Consider the following 24,217-nt stretch of genomic DNA (forward strand, 5'->3'; position numbering starts at 1 on the left):
ACCTGCAGGTAAATTTGTTAGCCATGCTTTTGCCTTGTCTCGAAGTGAAAAAGGGAATAAACGTAAACGAATTGCGTCGTCTGAAACTCCCTGAATCTTGAATGTATCACAAATTTCCAGAAAATTTGTGAGATGAACATAGGGTTGATCGATAACACTTCCACCAAATTGAAGCGTGTTCTGAACCATTTGAAGAATCGCCGGCTTTATCTCAAAGTGATTCGCTGCTACAGTTGGCCGGATTATGCTTGGTCGAGCACCTTCAATATTTGGCAGAGCTAGATCCATCATGGATCTGTAAACTGGTTGTTCGTGTTCGTGCTCTTCTTCCATTTCTTGTTGTTGCCTTCTTCTTCTGTGAAAGGTTCTGTCGATCTCTGGATCAAAAGGCAATAGTCCCTCAGGTGAGTGTTGCATGTAATGCAAGAAAATCCTGCAGTGCACAGATGGAAAGAGTGATTAAAATTGTAATAGAGAAAAATTAAATCAGACAAATTAAAATCTATTTAGTCCCCGGCAACGGCGCCAAAAACTTGATCGAAGAAATACTACCACAAAAAAAATCAATTCAAATATGTCTATCAATTAAGCTCGAAATAATCGCAAGTGCACGATTCAAGTAATAATATAGTGTACTGAGTACGAGTATCGTCCTCAGGGACTACTGAAACTAATTTGTCTTTTCAATTTCTCACCACACAAAGTATCAAAAAGTTGAATTGTGATTTATCTAACATCTAAAATTAAAACTCAATGTAAGTAAACTTAAATTTCTTGCAACCAAACAAACAAATCACACGTTGATAAATAACAATTCAAAAGGATTTTTGTTGGAATTTCCGGTTCACCTTTCCCCTAATTGAACTGGACGATTGAAACTCAATTTATCTTTATAAATTTGACAGAATTTCCTGTAACATTGACACTCTCTCTCGAGGTTATGCCAAACTAATCAAATCAATGAAGTAATTAAATCTCTTTAATTATTTATCATGACCGATTGCTTTGCGTTCTATGAATTCTACAATTTCAACCTGGTGGTCTACGGCTATCAACATGTACTAAATACCATATCTCTATGCATATTTTAAGTCCACGGATTCTATCATTCGTCCTAATTAGGAATCTATCTCTCGATAGCAATTCACAATTTACGAATCTATGTTAAAGGTAGCTAAACATCAACATAGAAAGAAAAACATGATGAACTCAATTATAAACATAAATCAAATCTCAATACGTCCAATGATTCAATCACACTAAAGTGTTTCGGGGTTAGGATCCCCTCGATTCCAACAAAATAAATACTTAGATACTGAAATTCATTACAAAAATTCAATCTTCAAAAAGGGTTTAATCATAACAATTCAGAAAAGGAAGAAAAGAAAAACTCCCAACGGAGAATAGAATTCTTCAAGCGTTCAGCCGCCGGTAGCCCTCTGATGTGCGTCAAAAAGTAACCCTCAAAACTAATTAAATAATTGTATTTATATTATCACACAATCCTTCCCCAAATAAACTCTAAAAATAAATAAATAACTTAAATCTGCGCGTCGCGCCCGAGCGGTAGAAAATTACCGCGCAGGCGCCTCGAAACTCTGCCACCTACTGTTTCCAAAAATCGTGACCGCGCCCGCGCGGTAGAAAATGACCGCCCGTGCGCCTCGCTTTAATCAAGCTACTGTCTTTCTCAACCGTGACTGCGCCCGCGCGGTAGAAAATAACAGCCCGCGCACGCCTTGCTTTTTCCAGAAATGTGACTTTCTTCTTATGCTCTCCTCACGGCCTCCATTGTGCATCGCCTTCTCACCGAGTATCAGCATTTCATGGTGAATCCCTGGCATATAAATAAATAAACCAGAGGAGTGACAAAAAAAACAAAAAAAAAAAAAACGAAACAAGAATGAAAAAAAAACAGACACAACGTAAACAAAACGAATGCAAAACAAACGCAAAACAAAGCAAAATAACACACAAAAACGACTCCTATCAGATGATCTCTAAAGTTACTCCCTCTATATCCGATCGAATAATGAAACGGAATCTGTTGAAGAAATTTGGATTTAAATAGACTCCAAGAGATGATCTTACCTTGATTCTCCAATGCTTTCTTTTTCAAAATCCACCAACTTTTTGCAATACCTTGTAGTTGATACATCACTAACCGGATTCGACGGTCATCAGTGTATCCCAAAGAATCAAATAACTGATCGATTTCCTCTAACCAGCCTTCACATCCAACGGCATTTTTAGTACTCTTCATAGTAGGTGGGTTAAAAGACTGAAACCTCATCAGTAACGATTCCATCGATGTCGGAGTGACATCCATCAATTCAGTGGCAGTACAATTCTATTCAATTAGGGTTTGCTGCTGAATGTTTCCAGTTCAATATTCATCGAGGAAACATATCTCATATTCAATCAAACCAGGACACAAATATCTCAATTTCATTAATTTTGTGTCCATAATCTCTATTCAAAAAATTTCATTCCATCTCAGGAATATTCAAATCCGCATTTCTAATATAACATGCTTTATTATTAAAAAAATAGTCTTGCTTCGTAATTTAAATCACAAAATCGTGTAATTCAAATAATTCAAATAATTTCCAAATAATAAAGCATGCTAGCATTAAATTCAAATAATCAATAAAGAATTCAATCACATGCGAGAAGAATTAAATCAAGCAGACTCGATCTACCCCGCTCACTTATAATACAGTCCAAGAACTTATCACTCTGATACCACTTAATGTGAGCACCTTGATTTTAATCATCTAATCAAAATAAATCATTTAAATAATCCACAGAGAGTCCGGAAAAAAGGTAAGAAATATTTTTTTTTAAAGGCATGCACGGACCCCATGCACCCTCCGTGCCTGGGTCCGTGCATTAATCTATAGCCAAGGGTTCGAAGGCCACAAAATACACGAACCCCATACACACCTCCATGCATAGGTTCGTGCACCAAAAATGCACTAAAAACCCAACTCTCTATTTTGGGCACGGACTCCGTGCACCCTCCATGCCCGGGTCCGTGCTTAGATTTTCAAAGACAAGATTTTCCAACCTCGGACCGAACCCATCCGGACCCATGCACGGACCAATGCACGGGTCCGTGCATGAACAATTATCGAACCAATCCAAAATGCGAAGGTACACGGACCCCCACACGGATGTGGCACGGGGTCCGTGCCCTGCTACACCAGCAAAATAAAAGACAGGTAGCAGAACGCACAACTCCATTCTAACTCAAATATACATAATTCAACATGCATAATCCCATACAACTCGTATCAAAAGAGTACAGTATAGTTCTAAGGTTGTACAATAATCGAACTAGTAGAACATGCATCAATTCTAAGTTCTACAAATAAAAATAAAATGAGTACAACGAGTTCGAATACAAAGTTCGACTTCTAAACCAAGTCCTCACTTCTAGCATTCCCAACTCGATCTAGTCATGTTGAATCTGACTTGAACATGCCCCACATGTTGCCAAGCACACATACAAAGACAAGACAACAGTCGGATAATCCGGTTAGAATAACATTCCCAGTAAAAGAGACATAACAAGTAATCCACGTAATATATCGAATCCTGATATACATAGCAACGAGACAAGAAACTCAAGTAGTATATCAACAACTCAATTCGAAATGCAATAAAATGCAATGCATGTCTCCAGGGTTCGAGATTGTCTAAAATCGGACAATCAAAGGGAATTTTGTTACTTAGATTTGGGATCCCGAGGCTAAGATATCACCACAACTCACCGACTCTCCCGATCAAGATGAATGCGGCATATCTCGCTCCTCCTTTGGAGAATCTATAAGGAGAATTCAGACTTTGGGAGACGTCAGCATCCCATGTTCTCGCTTATAGTCCCCTAAACGTCTAATTCGATGTGTAATCAAGTAATTTGGCTCAAGATAAATGCATATGAAAAATCTAAACACATTCAAATAATTCAACTAATGCATGAAATCAAACAAAACAAGTAATCGTGCATGTATGTGATTTAGGGACTCGAGATTCACTCTAAACTTGAGTATTCGTCCCTTTTCAATTCGATGTCATCTATTACCTTTTCTTTGATTCGATGAAGCTTCAATCTGGACAAGCTACAAGAACAAGAATTCTAATCAGAATCCATATAATCGTAATTCAACGATTAAAGTCAAATCATTACCAATTCTCAATCAACTCTTCGACGCTTCTAATTCTGTGAACTCTGAACTCAATCTTCTTCAGTCCAATCTGTACGGAGATAAAAAGAACTCAATAACAACCAATCAACCCCAAATCAAATCCGAAATTTAATCAAACTCTCCAATTTCTGAAAATCTCAAACCGACGGCATAACGGCTATATATTCGACTAACCGGAAATACAAACATCAATATAACAATTCCAAAAACTCACAAAAACAAGAGTCCATCAAATTAAATCCAATTCCAACAATTCTCAAAACCCAAATTATCGAATTAAGCCTAAAAATTCATAACAAATCCGAACAAAGTTATTTTTCCGATCCTATTTCAAATATACGATCTATGCTAGCTCAAGAAAAACATATCCGAAAATCATCAAATTCTAACAACCCCTCAAAATCGAGACATGTTGAAACGTAAGAAAACTTAATGTAGAACGGAGCTCTTGCAGCCGTGATCGCGAATATACCTTCAGATTGAAATTCTAACGGACGGATCGAGCACAAAGTGAAATCAAAAATCTCAAAGGGGGGTTAATGGCGTTTAGGCGTGATGGAGAAGAAGAGGAAGAAGAAAGCTTGCCACCTACAGGCCTCTCACTCCTTTAAATATCAAAGAATAAGTCAAATTGGGAAAATTTCACTTTGGTCCCCGAATTCTTCAAAAATTTCAATTCGGTCCCTAATCAAATACCAATTAAATCCACAAATTTCCTAATCTCCGATTATCAGCCTTAATCTCTTAAAATCTCGATTAAGCTAATTTTGGGACATTACACAAGCCAATATTTATCATATCACTAAAAATGATCTAAAGTCTTAACTAAGCTAGTAGATATTCCCAAATTCTAATAGGGATCTCGGACTATACCTACGTCCGTCGTTAGTCCTTCGATGTCAAATGCCCCAACAATTGGGCACGGCCCCGCTACTACTCCAAAAGTACCTCGCTGTTGCCCGACCGTCGATCAGATTCATGGAAATGTCCAAAGAACACCAAGTTAGAGAGGAAAGATTTGTGAATTTGCAAGATTTCTTAATCTCGGATGGCCTATTTATTGGCATAGTTCAGACCTTCCGAAGTGTGCAGGCATTCCACATTCCAATTTTCTTTGATCAGAAGATCCTACTCTTCGGACGTTCCGATCTTATTCATGTAACAACGTGTCTTGTGCATCTTGACACTTAAGTAGGAGCCTGAGTTCGGACATTACAATCCCTAGTTCGGATCTTCTGAACTCCCAAGTGCCCATGTGTGGTTGACACCTCATATAGTGTATGGCCTAACACTGATCTCCCTTAGCTTCCGAACTCAACAATGGTCACTTTGGTGCTTCCGAACAAGATTTTGGACCTTCCGAACTCTTCGGTGGTTCTTAAATATTATTATCTGAATTTTGACTCAATTAAACACTTGGTTAATTTGGATAATGATCCCTTAATCATGCTTTTCCATTTAATCTTCTAAAATGGGTTGCAAGTTACTAGAGGTATTGCGACTGGTTCCTTGACATGAGCTTCTTTAGTCTATTCTTCAAAATTTTCTGAAGAACCATCGTCGTCTTTAAGGCCTAAGAAGATGGCTTCATCCTTATTAAAGGTCGGTTCCTCTTCTTCACCTTCTTCAACTGTCCCCATGGATTCAAACTTGGAATGAGCTTCTTGAAATAAATATCCATATACCCGTCTGTGGGATATTTGTCCATTTCAAAAGCCACTATTATTTCATTCACCTATTGAGCAGCTATGTTGGCACCGTGCTCCAATCATTGAAGCACATCGAATTCATGTGAAGTTGTTTGACTTGTCTTGTAAAATTTCTCACTGCGCTTGAATATGATGAGCCTTAAAGGGTTTCACATAGCTGGTAATCTACCAAAGTGCGCCTGCCTAAAGCAACTTCATTGTCATCTATATCAGTGCATAAGAACATATTGTTCTCATTTTTGGCGATCTTTCCCAGATATTTTTCATTCATAATTTGATAGAAATGGCTCTCTATTTGGTAGAGAACCCATTGATCGAACTCCCTAAGCCTCAGGTTTACAGCTCTTAGTACTTGAGATAGGGTGAGGTTGATCTCAAGTTCTTCTGCAGAGAGAAGCTTGAGGGAGGAACCATCTTTCCCTTCCCGTTATCCTTAGGGTCCAAATCAGGAACCATGGCAGTAAATGAGGGCGCAATACCTTCTTTGATAACCATACCACTTGCCGGTCGAGTGATGGTAATAGTTGGAATAGAGGGAGCAGTGGATTTCTTCTCAATCAGTGGTGGTTGAGAGACTTTCTCCGATTGATATGCAGAAGAAACAACAGGTTCCAATTGACCGGTGTTTGTTATGCCTGTTGAGAAACCTCAGAGAGTGGTTGCAGTTTCTTTTTCTTGGGTTCTGCCACCTTGTACTTTTTTTGCATCCTTAGTCTTTTGGACTTTCTCATTGGCAGGTGAGGGAGAGCGAAAAACTTGGTAAAGAGGAGCATTATATAGTCCCTCTTCAGAGTCAGAGTGGTACACCGTTTTTCTCTTAATCAGTTCCTTGTTTGTTGCCTTCTTGGTGTCTTGAACTTCTTTCTCAGTTTCAAGATCAAGATTGAGATCTGTGAGATCTCAGTAGAGGCATCATTGGCTTTCAGAAACTTATGGATGTTAGCAGCATTGATCCACTTAGTATAGATGCATGGTAACACTAAAATTAACTCCAAGAAAACCTAAGATATGGAAAATTTGTAGTGCATAGCCTTCTGACTGACCCTTTCCACGGGTCATCTCACACAGTGTCCCATACAAAATATTTGACCAGTTCACCAAGATTGTAGAATAAATAGCAGCCATATATTTGAATTTCTCCTATGTAATCCTCTCATACGAGCCTGACCAGGCTAGATGATTTTTGGCCACAATGTTAGCCAACAGGCGAAAGTAAATCTTCAAGTTAATCTTGTGACCTGAAATATTGAGTGGATGTCCATCCAAAATGAACTCAGTAGCCCATTTTCTAGCATTCCCATCTGTAAGATCAGAAAATTTTGTCAAACCTATTGCAGGCAACTCGAAGGTTTTTGCAAAGTACTTTTGATCAAAGGTGTAGTTGTTCCATTGATGGTGAATCACACCTTGCCATGATTCGGATGAGTAGAAGCAAAGAATTGCTTGACCATGTGCAGATTTAATACAGAACCATGGGCCAAAAACTTCTTCGATCCTGATGCTTCTATCTTGGTGAAGATGGTCGTGATTCATGGTGAGTTCTGAGAACGATTGAACAAACAGGTGAAAGAACCAAAGGTTTGAAAGAAGAGAATATGCAGAAAGCTTGAGAGTAAATATGAGAGCGTAAAAAGAACAAAATCAAAGAGATGACTATATATGATTCGGCGGGATAAGCACAACCAGATGCGCGTATGTACGGTTGTGGTTTTAATTGGAAAATTTTGGAAAAGAGCGCCCAGCCGGTTATTAAATAACCGCATGCTTAATGAAATTAATCACCTGATTTAAATATAAACAAAAATTTTGCAGGTAATTAATGAATCATTTAAACGATTTTCCCTCTAATCATGATTAACTATATTAATGAAGGTGACCTATGTCAGCGGGTGGATAAAGTCAAGCCTTTACATAGCGTCTGTTAGGATCGAATATGTGTGTAGAGAGGGGGGGGGGGGGGGAATACACATTTAAAATATTTCAAAATATTTTCCAAAAATTCTCGCAAGAAGTCTTAATAATGTTAATTATCAAGACTATTTTCGTTATACTCAAAAGCAGTTTGGACAACTAGAATTGTGCGGATAAACAGTCCAAGTTCCTTTGTGATATATATATATATATATATGATGAAAATAACTTGTGCAGATGAAGTAAATGAAACAATATTTTATGGAAGTTCGAAGCAAACTGCTTCTACGTCTCCCCTTCTTTCATTTAGAAAGAAATTCACTAGAAGACTTTGGTTTATACACTCATTTGTATACAACCCACTTCAATCATATGACTTATCCTTTTCCTAGATATAAACTCCTAGTACACCACACAAAATAAGACAAAAAGTCTTATCAGCAACGAATGAAACAAATTGGGGTTTTAATGAATCCGTAGATTCAATCTGTTGAGCAACTCTTATTTCAACACTTCTATGAATTAGCAGTTGAGAGTTGTCCTATGCCCTTGATAATCCTTTGAGATGATCTGATGATTGGCTTGTATACGTGGGCTTGGTGAGCAAGTGAGATATGTAAATTCAAAGTTTTTCGAGAGATAGATTTCTTGTGTTCTTTTTGTATTTATTCACTAACTCTTTTCTGAAACTTTCTCTCTAATATATATAGTCATTTTTTTTGTAATGTTCTTCTTGATGACTTAGATTTTCTCTCTGAACTATCTTGTTATAGTTTTGAGAGTCTTTAAATGTCTTCATAAATATGAGACGAGATCCAAGAAGGACGAGAATTAATACTTGCGGCTATTTAATATAGTCAATAAATTCTCTCTTGGAAATCTTCAAATATAACGAAGAGTCTTCTTGAGCAGAGGAAAATCCTTTAAGCTTTGAGCAGTCCAAATAGTCATTTGAGTAGTTCAGGCATTTCGAAGATTATTTTGAGCAATTCAGGTAGTTTGAAGATTATTTTGAGCAGTTCAAGATCTTTTACCTATTTTAAAAAACTTGGCAGTTCAATTTGTAATCACCAAATCTAAGGGTCCAACAGAGTCACTCGACCGGTTGGATAGTGACTCTATGTACCGGGCGACAATTGTATTATCTCACCTGACACAATGGTTTCTTCATTATGGAAGAAATAATTACCCCTAAGAACAAGCATTATGAAAATTATACCAAACCAAGAATATTTCGAAATTCAGAAAACTTAGCATCTGGTAGAGATTTGGTGAAGATTTCTGCTGCTTGTTGATCGGTCGATATGCATTCCAACTTGATTTCCTTCTTTATGACATGATCCCTTATGAAGCGATGTATAATATCGATATGATTTGTTCTTTAATACATCAAGGGATTGTAAGTAATAATAATATCAATTGTGTTGTCACGGAAGATAGGAGCTTCACTCGACACCGGATCCCATAATCTCTGAAGAGTTGTTGAATTCACATTATTTGAGCACAACAAATTCCACATGCAATGTATTCTGATTCAGCGATTGATGTAGCTATGGAGGTCTGCTTCTTGCTAAACCAAGAGATCAATATGTCCCCGAGAAATCAACATGATCCATTGATAATTTTCATGTCTATCTTGCAACTTGCATAATATGCATCTGATTATCCAATGAGGTTAAAACTTGAGCCTTTTGGATACCAAAGACCAAAATTAATAGTGTCCTTAAGGTATTTAAGAGTACTTTTAGCTGTAGTATAGTTGGATCATTTGGGTACAACTTGCAATCTAGCACATAGGCAAGCTGCAAACACGATGTCTGATCGACTAGCAGTTAAATATAACAAAAATCCTATAATACCACTATACATTGTTGCCTCGAATGGTGTTCCCACTTCATCTTTATCAAGATTAAGTGATGCACTCATGGGGGTTGTTGCTGTAGAGCAGTTCTCCATGCCAAATTTCTTGATGAGCTCATTGGTATACTTGGAATGGTTAATGAAAATCCCCTTTTTGAGTTCCTTGATTATAGTACAAGGAAGAAATTTAGATCTCCCATCATACTCATTTCAAACTTTTCCTGAATTATCTTAGAGAATTTCTCACATAATTTGGGGTTAATTGACCCAAAAATGATATCATCAACATATATTTGCACAGGCAAAATATGATCCCTTTTTGTGAATTTGAACAAGGTCTTATTGACGATTCATAGTACAAAATCATGGTCGAGTAAAAATGTCAAAAGAGTATCATATCATGCAAGAGGTGCTTGCTTTAAGCCATATAAAACTTTATTTAGTTTGAAAACATAACTAGGATGAGTTGGATTGACAAAACCTAGAGGTTGTTAAACATAAAATTCTTCTTGCAGCAAGCCATTGAGAAATGTTGTCTTCACATCCATTTGATAAACTTTAAAGTCTTTGAAAGCAGCATATGCAAGAAAGATTTGGATGACTTCAAGTTTTGCAACTGGTGCAAATGGCTCTTCAAAAACAATTCCTTCTTCTTGGTGATATCCTTGAGCCACCAGCCGAGCTTTGTTTCTCACCATTGTTCCATTCCCATCCAGCCATGTTTCTAAACACCCATCTAGTCCCTATAATGTTTTATCTTTCGGGCGAGCTACTAAATGCCAAACTTTTTGGAGCTTAAACTGGTTGAGTTCTTCTTTCATAGCTTCTATCCAGCTGACATCTTCTAATGCTTCATCAATCTTATAGGTTGTAGCTGTGAGATAAATTCTGCATGTAAGAACACATCAAGTGTTTGTCTCCTAGTTCTAAGAGGAGTAGTATGTTTATATACCACCAGATCAGGTAGATAAATCTTATTCGACTAGAGACAAGGTCCATAAAGATCTGGATCTTTTTGAGTTTGAGCTTCTGCATCAGGAATGATGACACCTTCATCTCTCGGGACAACATTCTCCTTGACTGGTTTCAATGGATCTCGCCTGATAAGATTTACTTTATTGAAGGGAGGTTCCTCGGAGTGTCTCTTGATCTCAATATCACTGGCACTTTCATATATGATATTTGTATTCTCCAATCTATGACTTAAGTCAGCTACGTTCACTTGTTCTTGCGATGCACATATAACAGATTCATCAAAAACAACATGAACAGTTAGGGACTTATTCTTAAAGACTCTATAAGATTGACTGACCAATGAATAGCCAATAAACATTCCTTCACCAGCTTTATCATCGAAGGCAAATAAGTGATATTTCCCATTGTTATGGATAAAATACTTGCAACCAAAGATTTTGAAGTAAGAAATGTCTGGTTTCATGCCATTCTAGATCTCATAAGGAGTTTTGTTATGTCTCTTGTTAATCATAGTTCTCTTTTAAGTGTAACAAGCTATATTGACTGCTTTTTCCCAAAGTCATTGAGAAGTATTAGAATCAGCAATCATTGTTCTAGCGGCTTCTTTCAAAGTTCGATTCCTTCTTTCAGGAACACCCTTTTGTTGAGGATACCTAGAGAACTCATGTTCGATTCCCTAGTCATCTAGATAGGATCTAAGGTTTTTTATTGTAAATTCAGTACACCTTTCACTCCTTATCCTATCTATCATATAGGATTTCTCATTTTGCAAAAGTTTTAAAATTATGATCAGGTGAGATACTTTTTGATCTTGGAAAGATAGAAAAATTACCCATGTATAATGAGAGTAATCATCCACTATTACTAGGGTATATCTCATTCTCGATATTATATTCACTAGTATAGGACCAAAAATATCCATATGAAGTAAATCCAAGCATTTGGAAGAGGAAGTACATCCTCTATTTTTTATATTTGATCTCACCTTCTTGCCTAGCTAGCATGTGGAGAAAATTTTGTTTTTGACAAATATCCCTTGGTCAGTCCGGTCACCAAATCATGTTTACTAAAGTTTGCAATATATTTGAAATTCAAATGGTTCAATCGTTTGTTGGAAAACGCGGCTCTCAGATCAATCACGATTGATACCCGGTGCAGCGGAAGTTTAAAAATTTTATCATGGAACAATTCCATGGTGTGGGTATCAACCGTTTAACGATTAAATTATTGTGTGTGTAAAATTCAAATAACAATTAATTAAATTTTACCTTCAATCTCGCAACGAGATTACTGGACACCAACAGATTTTATCTGCTCTTGTTGTCTCTCCCTGGAACCGATGAACTCCTTCAATCAGGTCCACGAACAGAGGTTTAATCCCTCTGATAGATTGCACTAGAAAATCTATCAGAAGTTTTTCTGCGAAGAGAATAAACGAATCTGATTCGTTATTCCTTACTGCGATTCAAAATCACAGACCGGAAAATCTCGGGCAGAGTATGGGGAGGGTTCGGCCGAAACAATCTTTGAGAGAAACTAGGGTTTTCGATTTTTGCTCTCAAAAATTATGACCTGTTGTGTGTAATTTCTGTACTGCAATAACTTATTTATAATGCAGGCCACTAACACCTTAGGGCCCATTAGTCATAAGTCAGGGCCCGACAAGCAAAGCCCGCATGTTCAGAAATTAATATAAAATTCATCGTGACTCCGATTGATAAACCGATTTTACCAATGTGCACAGAAACCATTTCTGCACATTTTAAAGTCAAGATAAATTTTCCTGAATCCGAATTCAGTGGTTTCCAAAAATGTCCATCCCTATGTCATTTTAGGAAATCCTACTCCCTTACTCTTATTTAAGAAGTCCAACTCCTTAGTTCATTAAATTTAACTCTTTAAATTTAACTATCTCAACGGGGATTAAAACTCCATTACACTGTGTGACCCTCAATGGTTCAGGGATACAGCTAGCCGTGGGCTCACAACTCCTTGTGACTCGGAACAACACTTTCCGACTTGCCCAACGAATCATGGTAAAGCGCCTAGCAACATCGCCCCATGATTCCCTAGGTATCACTGATAGTGCCTACAAGAACCAGTAGATTTTGGTTAGCGTACAGTACGGTCCCTTCATCCATATATCCCGATCGAATCAACAACCATTGGTATATCGAGAGTCGCTCAAGATTCGATAACTATGCAATACATCTTGAAGATCAAATTAGTGACATCGCATGTGCTACTAAGAAACCATTTCTTAAATCACATCAAGTACTCTGGCCAGAGATTCGTCACACTAATATCTCCTCAGATCGCATAGGATATCCACACTCGCAAGTATGTGGTGAATCCTTGACAACAATGCATCGACTCCTATATGTGTCGTAACTGTACCCAATCTCGACACCTGATGACCCCCATAGAGTCGGTAAACGAGTCAAAGCACAGCACTAGCATATAGAGTCTCCATGATGTTTCAAGTCGTAAGGACTAATGGTGTACAACCAAAACCGCGGACTTTATCCACTCGATAAGTGATAACCACTTGGAAAGTCCGGATAGGGTAGTTCGATTATTCATCCTATGAATATCCATTTGCATGCTTCGAACATCTCTATGTTCCCTACCAATGAAACGTGGTACTCCGCATCGCAAATGCTAGTCTCAAACTCGAGCGATCCTTATCCTTATTATCGGACGGCTCAATCGACTAGGAACAGTTTAGAATATACAGTGACTATAAGATGTATTTCATGATAGACATCTCCATGTTCTACCACATCTTACATACACTATGGTATATTCAAGGTCTTTATCAAAACAACAATAGTATATCACAATATAACAATATGAAGTAATATAAAGTCATTGCCATAAAAGTGTAAATAATATTAAACAAAAGATTGTTTATACAAAGAGTCATCAAAGCTCATAGCCACACAGTTGGCTCACTGGGCACCCACTCTTACATCGTTTATGCCATAACCAATGGTTATCACTCTGAGCAACAAAACATGTGGGGGAGGAATTTGATCATCTTGCCAATTTATCTTATAAGTGTTTTTTTTCTCTTAATAATTAAACATAACATCACATTTACTAGATTTAACAGTGCATGTGTGTTGCTGAAATTCAACAATGTAACCATTATCACAAAGTTGACTAACATTAATCATGATGTAGCACATATTTTCAACTAGTAAGACATATTTAATGATAACATTACCGTGGTTAATCTTACCCCTACCCACGGTTTTAACTTTGGAGCTTTCACCGAAAGTGATTCTTGGTCCTTTGCTTTCAACTATCTCAGTCAAAAGTTATTTGTTTCTAGTCATGTGAAGTCAACAACCGCTATCCAGATACCATGTGGACTTCTCGACCGGTTTGGACTTGTGTACATGTAATAAAAGCAAATGAATTTTTGTACCCATATCTTGTTGGGTCCAGATTGGACTAGCCCTTTTGGGACCCATACTTGAATTACCCTTACGGGCATACCCGTGTGTCCAGAAACTTATGCGATCGAGGGACCCTGTGTGTGCTAACATGTTCTCGAGATCCAACCATGTGTTTTTTAGGCCTTTGATATTTGGTATTCAGTATGTATCATTCTTGAATATGCCTGCAATTAAAGTACTATCTTGGTTTCACCTTTTGAGCTCCTTGGCCGGATTGAAAAGGCTTACTCCTAGACTGGTTGAGACAGGACTGGTTCCTCTTTCCATTGTCATGTGGTCTTGCCCTAAGCCAGGTCTTTTCAGGTTCGGAGTCCTGAGGATCCACGTAACCCAATCCTCTATTCTTATCCTTATTTTCATAAAAAACTTTCTGAATTGCATTGATCTCTTGTCTATCATGTTCATATATCGTACTGGACCAGACAAATTTTATTGTACTAATATTTTTCTTGTCGAGATTCGATGGAGTACTTGTCTTAGTAGAGATGCAATCATGTGAATCAAAGCCTAAACCTGAATTTTCACTTGCTTTCTTTTGATTCTCATGCATCTTACTCAATGAAAAGGAAGACTGGTTCCAAGTGTTGATTGTTTTAAGAAACTTTTTATTCTCATTCATAGTAGCTTGGAATATTCTTCTCATTTTGTCATTCTCAGTGACTAGCAGACTTAGTTTCACCATAAGATTATTAAGTTCATTTTGCTGCATGCAGCTTGATTCACTTGACTTATCTATCAGGCTTACTTTCTTTGCCTTCACATCCTCGAATGACTTTGAGAGTTTCTGGTACTCTTTAGTCATTTCGTAAAGTGCGGTGACTCGCTCATCTAGTGCAAATTCTGAGAAACCAAAGTCAAATACCTCATTACTTCTTCCTCATCTTGTTCTGAGTTGGCCATCAAGCATTGCACTTTCCCCTCTTTGCAGTCACTAGAGGAGCTTTCTAAGATTGTTGACTCGGAGTCCGATTCTACCAATTTGCTATTGCTATCCTCAGCAACAAGTACTTATTGATCTCTTTTCTTCTTGAAGGATCTTTTCTCATCCTTCGACCATTTCTTCTCGACCAGTTTCTTGTCATTGTTTTTTGGCTAGTTGCAATATGTAATAAAATGGACTTCCTTGCCACATTTAAAATACGCAGGACCATCACCTATATGGTCATTTTTGTTATATGTTCTGTTAAATTTTGATTTATTTTTACGCATAAATTTACCAAACCTCTTAACAAATAGTGACATAGTCTCATTGCTCAATTGTTCAGCAGCTTGAGGCTTGAGGATTCTTCGACCGGTTGACATGGGACGGTCGCGATGAGTGCCTTGGGTGGCTGGGAGGTTGAGGGCTCTTATTATATTTGAATGCTCAATTCAAACTCATAGGACTTGATATTAACAAACAGGTCATACAACTCCAGTTTTCTTAGATATTTTGATTATCTAATGGCCATTGTTTTGATATCCCATTCCCTGAGCAAAGATATCATAACCTTCATAGAAATTTCTCGAATAGCATAGGTTTTACCAAGAGTAATAAGTTCACAGATGATACTACTAAATTGTTCGTCGAATTCAGCCATGGTTTCCCCTGGATTCATTTGGGCACTATCGAATTTCTGGATGACTACAATAAGATTGTTTTCATTTGTATGGTCATTTCCCTCGCACAATTGGGTGAGTTTTTCCCAGATATTTTGGCTATGGTGCAGATCTTAATTTTGTTAAACAAGGTCTTGTCCAAGTTCTTATAGAGTATTTCCTTGGCCACGTTGTATAGATTTGATTTATTTTTGTCCTCAGTAGTTCACTCCGACCGGTGCTTTCCCACCATCTGAGATTCACCGCTGGTTATAGCAACGACAATGTTAGCTTTAAGAATATTCATGGGACCATCTTTGATTACATACCACATGTCATCGTCTTGGGCAGAAAGATGTGTCTGCATACGTATTTTCCAATCATAATATTCTTCCTCAAAAAACATAAGGATCTTTTTGTAAGAATTCATGTTTGAGTATAAAAATGTCAGAGGTCGAGATAAAATCCTCTATGATACCACTTTTTGGGATCGGTTGTATGTGTAGTAGGGGTTGAATACACACTTCTTAAAATATTTTTCTGAAAATGACCAAAACTTGCGGTCGGTCAAGTAGGTGTTAGTCAAACTACACCAAATATCTCAACGCTTGAAAATGATCGAACAAGTAGTTAGGAAATAGTTTGAAAATTTTCAGTGAGTTTTTTTATACTCAACACAATAATACAATCAACAGATAACTAAATTCAATAATAAAAAACACAAGATATATGGATGTTCGAAGGCAAAATCCTTCTAGGTTTTCCCTTCATCCACTTAGGAAGGAATGTACTAGAAGAATTTGGTTTATACAACTATTGTATACAACTCACTATAACTTTAGGACTTATGCACTGAATAAATCTGAACTCCTAGTTAACACAAAGATAAGACCTCAAATCTTATGAACTCAACAATAAAGTAATACCAAGGATGTTTGAATCTTTTGATCCAAACAGACAAACTCTTCTATGAAGTCTTTTTGTATCTGAAGCAGCCGATTGAGATTGAGAAACCCTGAGTGATCCTTGAATGATCGGATATAATTCTTGTAAGCGAGGGTTGATTAAGAATTCGATAATGTGTCTTTCTTTAGTGCTCAAAATTACTAAGAATACAAGCTTGTAAGCGAGAATTCTTGGATAAAATAGATCAATTCTTGTGTTCTTTTGCTTGGTACATTCTCCATTTATAGCGTCTCTTGAATAAGTCCGTTCAACGTTCCACTGTAGACCTCATAAATGCAAGAGTTTTGTTGTCTTCGTCTTCCTTGGTAGATAGTACACTCTATTTAATGCGCGATTTGGACGGCTTCCAAATAAGGAAAACAAGGGCCATTGATAGCTTCTACACATACCCTTGGCTTGTGCATTTCTGGTAACTATCTGATTTCTTGATTCTTGATGGTTGTGCATTGATTTTCAACCGATTTCTCTGATAAAGTATCTGAATTATTTTGAAGTACATGAATCATGAATGAAGATATCTAACGATCGTTATTCAAAAATTTGTAATATTATAATCGATCGAGGTGAGTTATCTATAGTATGACCGGAAAAGTAGAATTTTTTGTCTGGGTAAGGCAATATTCTTGACCGGGTAAGGCATTGTGAAAGACTGCATCCGGTTGATAGCTTTAGCTATTTGAGTCCAGTTAAGATGGAAGGTCGAGTACCTGTTATTACAGTTAAAGACAGCTATTCTATTACAATGAATATTACTTTTTATCACATAAATAAGTGATCTAACATGTTCAAATTCATTTTTTAATTAAAAAAAATAAGAAATGCGATGAATTTAAAAGTTATATATATATGTGAATTTTTTTTAAAAATTATAAGTGAGATAAAAATTCGTTAAATAAGAAATGCTATTTGAAATATTTTAAAATGAGTAATAAATGAAGGATATTATTGTCGATTTTGTGTTATGAAATGTAAAATAGACTGCGCAAATATGCAATTAAAGAACGGTGGAATAAAATTAGTCATGAGGTAAACCAAAAGTAGTTGGTTGATTACTGTTTTAAATGGTATGATCTCTAATATTTCACACTGTATTTCAGGATTTGATACTTGCAGGAACTGAAGCAACCGCAATAACAGTTGAATGGATAATGGCAGAACTCATTCGCAACCCAGAGAAAATGGCTAAAGCAAGAAATGAGCTTCAGACCTTGATTGGCAGCGACAAACAAGTCCAGGAATCAGATATATCGCGCCTTCCCTACTTGAATGCCGTCGTCAAAGAGTCGATCAGGCTTCACCCCGTCGGCCCTCTACTGATACCTCACAAAGCTGAGGTCGATTTAGAAATGTGTGGATACTTAATACCTAAGAATGCAAACGTGATGGTGAATGTATGGGCTATTGGAAGAGATCCTAGAATATGGCATAATCCTGAAAGGTTCGAGCCCGAAAGATTTTTGGACGGTAAAATAGATTTTAAGGGCCATGATTTTGAGCTAATTCCTTTCGGCTCGGGCCGGAGAATTTGCCCTGGATTGCCGTTGGCTAATCGAACGGTGCATCTCGTTGTTGCGAACATGATACACAACTTCAATTGGAAACTCCAAGGGGAAAAGAAGCCTCAAGAACTGGACATGAATGACAAGTTTGCTTTCTCTTTGCATAAGGCACTGCCTCTCCAAGCCATTCCTATCCGGTTGTCATGAGTATAATGCTTAGTTTTATCTATATACATACCATACTCACTTTAATTATTGTGTGTTTTTTATCTTTGCGCTTGGGGCAATGACGCAGCTAGTGAGGTTCTAACCGAGGCGCGTCTATTGCTGGTTGAAAACAATTATTGTGTGTTTTATAATAAATTAATTACATAGTAGCTTGGTTTATATATACAAGCCTCTAACACACATTTGCATGTGTTTTTATAATAAATATTTACATCATGTGCCGCATGTATTACTAAATTTTTACTTTGTAAGTACTTAGTTTTGCCTTTGTATATTGTCTACATAAACAATGAGACATATAGTCTTGATAGATTATCTTTGATTCATTTTGTTTAGGAAGCATGGTGTGATCTTTTTTTTTTAAAAAAATATATAATTCATTTTTAGTTGGAATATATATTTATATATGTAAGAAAATGGGAGAGAGTTTAACAATAACGGATTCATCCGTGAGGAGAGTCCAGAATTAATGTCGGCAAAGCGACATTGAGATAGTGGTTGTGTCCACACACACGAACAACACCAGCTTGAACTCGTTCTCGAATGAAATAATAGTATAGTGCAACATGTTTAATGTGAGAGTGAAAAACATGACTTACACAAAGTTGAGTTGCTCCAACGATGTCACAATAAATTATCGGTGTATGAGGAATGTGAATGCCAAGTTAAGTGAAAAGTGAACATATTCAAATTCGTTCTATAGTGGTTGTAGCAACTGAACAATATTTTGCTTTGGTGGAATTAGATAGAGCAACCGTTCATTGTTTCTTAGAACTTCATGAAATAAGATCTTTTTGAAAAAAATACATCTCCCTTAATTTTTTAAAAATAGCTTATAAACTGTCAAACAGCTTATTTTGACAGCTTATAAGCTGTTTTTAAAAATTTTTGCCAAACAAAATTTGAGAGCTAAAAAGCTCTAAAACAGCTTATAAGCTTAAGTAAATATTAATAATGGGTGTTGACTTTCCACTACATAAATAATCAGGATATTAAGATAGATCCCACAAATCAAAAAATGGTTCATTTAAATTTCAATTAAAAACTCCTAAATCCTATGAGTTGATGAAAAAAAAAAAAAAGCTGGAATGAGCTAAACCTCAACTCAAATTTAGAGAATGAAAAAAAGAGAAAAAAAAATTTTCATCTTGCAAACAAAGCTGAGAAAGATAACGAAAAAATCATACCCCTAATTTTCTAAATCTGCTTTCTGATTTTTTGGGCACAAGCTTCACAAAGCATGTAAACTCTTAACACTATTGTAATCACAGGCGGTTGTACCAAGAAGAAACAAAAATTGTATATTACATATATATATATATATATATTACTATAAAATCTATTTGTTTATTATATGATTTTCTGAAAACGAAAAATAAATCACGAAAATTCTTTTTTTCTCTTCAATTTTGACCAACTCTTTTTAAATTGTTCAGATTTTCTTGACTTCTTCAGGCATTGGAATTGGAGAAATAAGCTACACAAGAACCTTCAATGGATCTGCTTTCTCACCTTTCACGATTACTTTACTACTCCTGCAATATGCTATCAGCTCCTCCACACCGTTGGAAACCAAACAAAAATTCATAAAAGCCCCGAAAATCAGAATCATAAATAGAAAAAAAAAAAAAAAAAATTCATCACTCCATATTCATCACAATAATCCAAATAATCATCGCAATGCTAGAAATAGAACTATTTTGCATCATGATCCAAAAATTCCCAAAAAGTAGCTCACTAACAATAACGCAAATTTGAAATGTACCTTGACTTTGCCCAATTTTCCTTTTGTCCAATTGCACCACTTGCAAGTCAACTAACTCCATCATCAGAGTGATGTAAGGCTTAATTTAAAATACTTGCATGATAAAGTCATCAAAGAAAAAGTTCAAGAATGATTAATGAATGAAAAAAAAAAGCAACACATGATTTAGATGCAACTTTTTCATGTGTCGGTCATAAAAATTACATGTAGTGACTTGTTAGAGTAGATGCCCTGTAAGCCAACTGTTGCTTAGAGATTTTATTGACTCACGTGTAATAAACAATCTTTATTTTAATATAATTACTCTTTTATTCAATTTTGACATTTACTTTATCTGCAAACACATGCAAGCTGCATAGATAAAGACCTTGAATATAATATAGTAAATAAATATGAGGTTGTGCATGTGATGACAATCATGAAACACATATTTCAATTACTGTATATTCTAAATTAAGTTCCTAGTCGATTGAGCCGTCCAAAATAAAGATAAGGATCGCTCGAGCTCGAGACTAGAATCTGTGATGTTGTGTACCACGTTTCATTGGTATGGACATAGAGATGTTCAATCATACAGATTGGTGCTCATACGATGAGTTCACTGAACTACCCTCCCTCGAATTTCCCAAGTGGTTATTATTCATCGAGTGGATAAATCCGTAGTTATGGTTGTACACCATTAGTCCTTACGATCCAAGACAACACTGAGGCTCTAAATGCTAGGATTGTGTTTTGACTCGTTTACCGAGTCCAAGAGGGTCATCGGGTGGCGAGATTGGGTACAGTTACGATACATGTAGGAGCCAGTGCATTGTAGTCGGGAATTCACCGCTCACCTATGGGTGTGGATATCCTATATGATCTTATGAGATAGTAGTGCATGAAATCTCTAGCCAGAGTATGAAATGTACATTAGGGTAAAGTGGTTTCCTAGTTGCAAATGTGATGCCACTATGTATTCTTTTAGATGTATCACATCGTTATCGAACTTCACATGCAACCCTCGATGAACCAATGGTTGCAGATTCGATCGGGATATATGAGATGAAGGGACCGTATTGTACGATAACCATAATCGACTGGTTCTTGAAGGCACTATCAGTGATACCTAGGGAATCATGGGGCGATGCTACTAGACGCTCTTACCATGATTCGATGGGTCCAATCAGAAATGAATTATGACATTCTTATGATCAAGGAGTTGATGCATAGAATGAGGCTAATAAGGGTAAGCTCGTATAAAGGACAATGTTCTGAATCACAAAGAGTTGTGAATCCACGGCTAGTTGTATCCCTGTACCATTGAGGGTCACACAAGCACTAGTTTTCCTATTCCCTTTGAGATAATAAACAAATTTGATTGGATCAAATGATAAGCTTATAAATGAATTTATAATGGCTTATAGAATTTTTTGAGAGCACAACTGCTAAAAACAGTTAAGGGAGTGCGCCTGCTTAATTTGAGTGGAAGTGTTCCAAAATTAGCAGCTGTCTTATTTATGCTTTATTGGTTTCAAAAATTTAAAGTGTGCATCATAATAACGATTAAGTTCAAATCGTCACATCGGTGATATTGGATCATCGATCGGGATTATGATAATATTAATACGATGGGTGCATGAATCATAAGCTAGTAGGAGTACAAGCTCATCATGATAAATTATTAAAGTAGTGGACTTTAATAAATTAATAATATTCTAGTTAGACTAGATTAATAAATCCAATTAAGTTGTATTAATAAATAGTATTAATTTATACAAGGAAATAATATTGATACCATAATATATAATTTGCACACAAGGAAAAAATATATATATATATATGTATTGAGAATATCATTCACGAAAGGGAATGATATTTTTCGAAATATTTATTATATATTTAGTAATTAAATTTGTTGAGAATATCATTCACGAAAGGGAATGATATTTTTCGAAATATTTATTATATATTTAGTAATTAAATTTGTTTAATTATGTTTACATGTATAATTAAGATATACATATATATATATATATATATATATATATATATATATATATTAATATATAGAGAGATATTAATTAGAAGCCTTCAATTCTCGAAACTAATTGCCAGACTTCCTTCATGCAATTTTCGAAATTGCATTCTCATTGTTCTAAGGATATCGGACAGGGATTTGAGTCGTCACTCCTTATTCATTTAATCTCAACGCAAATTTCTTCTTTTTATCTAGTGCGAGTTAGAAGAGGAATAGGCAAACTGGTCGTGGACATGATTCGGAGATTGCAGAAGGAGAGACTCAAGTTGATTCTTGGTAGGAAATTACAACAAGAGCTATATTCGCTAATCCCGGGATAGTTGGTGCCAAGTAAAATATTCACTAGGTATAATTTCGTAAACATCCTATGAATGTCAATTAAACTATACGAGTGTCCAAGAATGTTTTGAATGTCAAGACGAAAAATTTTAAACTTCTGCTGCATCTTGGACACGAGAATACGGTACTTCAACAGTGCTATCAGAGTCATGTTCTTAATATCGTATGGTTAATTTCATGTTGAGTTTTTTTATTTCTAACCGCATAATAAAATTCACAAAATTGCATCACCTTAAAAATATTTTTTCCGATATTAAAAAAAAAAAAATTTACTGTTCACGGTGAACAGTAACCGAGTTACTCCTCCCCAAAAAAAAAAAAAAAGTAACCGAGTTACTGTTCACGCGTGTACAGTACCCGTGAACAGTAACTCTTTTATTGTTCACGACTGCCTAAACTGTTCGGGCACGCCCTGGAATGAGATTGGGCTGTCCAAAAGTGTTTTGGGCAGTCTCGATTATGGGCTCGGATGAGAAGTTTGGGTCCAAAGAGATTTTTATAATTTTTGAATTAAATTGGGTTAAATTGAAAATTTTGTGAAAATTTGACTTATTTATCCTAAAATTAATTTTGGTAAAATTATAAATATTTTCTTATGAAATAAATAATTAGAATGTGATTTTAATTATTTATAGTAAAAGAAGTTTTACAAGAAATTAATTATTATTGAATTAATTGGAAATTAAATAAAGGAGTTTATTTAATTTATTAATTCATTTAATAATTGTGGCGGTTAGTAATAAAATTACAAGATACATGATTTGTTGGTTTTTTATAATATTTGATATTTTCATGAAGGATGATCGAGAGCCGTGACCAATATGCTAGGTGTATGTTAGGATATTTTACTGTTTTTTATTATTTCTTTTATTTTGAATAAAAGTGGGCTTGGTTTATGGCCCGTTCCCATCCCATGAGATGTATCCTTTATGTGTCATGACTATTCAAATGTAATTATTAGAATTAGTGAGAGATCAAGATTGGAAGATGGTGGGCCAAATGAAAAAGATGAAGACATGTAAAATATTGGAAGCTCATGTAATAAGTTGCATTTGCATCCCTACATTTACCTAGGATTTGGACTTGGATCCATGTTTGGCTCACATGGATCAAATAGTATTGGTAATCGATCATCCTTGTTTATTTAATTATCATATTATGATATATGTGATATATAGTAATATGCATGTATGTATATTATTAGATAATATAGTTGCATGAATCTGGAAAACATACAAAATCATGACACACGATTTTTAAAATAAAATGATGAGACAATTTCAAAATTAAAATCCCTCATTTTGAATGAGATTCAAAATTTATATCAAGCCACAAAAGTAAAAATTAAAAGAGTTTAATTTATTCTTGCCTTCCATCAACGGTGGTTGCATGATGAACGCTACCCGCGGTCAGTGCTTGGCTCATATTATTGGGGAGGTTTGGACGCCGGAAAGCTATGACTTCCATTGACAGAGATGATGTGAATTGGGTGGAACTCCCATGACTTCGGCTCATATTATTGAGGGAACTCATGGCAACCGTCTACTACAATTCAATATTGATGGGTCGGCTTGACACTCGAAGATAAACGACGTCATATTATTGGGTTCTTATCAAAAGTGAGGCAAAACACGTGGAGGTTGCATGGGGATGCAATTGGACTCTACCTTTTAGAAATTATGATTTGCTGAT

At 36.0% G+C, this 24,217-nt stretch overlaps 1 protein-coding gene and 1 non-coding gene across 2 annotated transcripts in view; both read left to right on the top strand.

The window, feature by feature from the left end:
* Window positions 1-18,427, top strand: part of LOC140885440 (cytochrome P450 76T24-like) — a 40,836-nt gene extending 22,409 nt beyond the window's left edge. The window contains exon 2 of the mRNA XM_073292398.1: window positions 17,772-18,427. Coding sequence (XP_073148499.1) covers window positions 17,772-18,380 — 609 coding nt within the window. The 3' untranslated portion in view covers window positions 18,381-18,427. The remainder of the gene's footprint in view (window positions 1-17,771) is intronic.
* A 14-nt stretch (window positions 18,428-18,441) lies between these two features.
* LOC140885649 (U4 spliceosomal RNA) lies at window positions 18,442-18,592 on the top strand. Its single transcript, XR_012151069.1, has one exon. It is a non-coding gene; the product is annotated as a U4 spliceosomal RNA (small nuclear RNA).
* The last annotated feature ends 5,625 nt before the right edge of the window (window positions 18,593-24,217 follow it).

This window comes from Henckelia pumila, chromosome 2 (genome assembly GCF_033568475.1).
Source record: "Henckelia pumila isolate YLH828 chromosome 2, ASM3356847v2, whole genome shotgun sequence".
Classification (NCBI taxonomy): Eukaryota; Viridiplantae; Streptophyta; class Magnoliopsida; order Lamiales; family Gesneriaceae; genus Henckelia; species Henckelia pumila.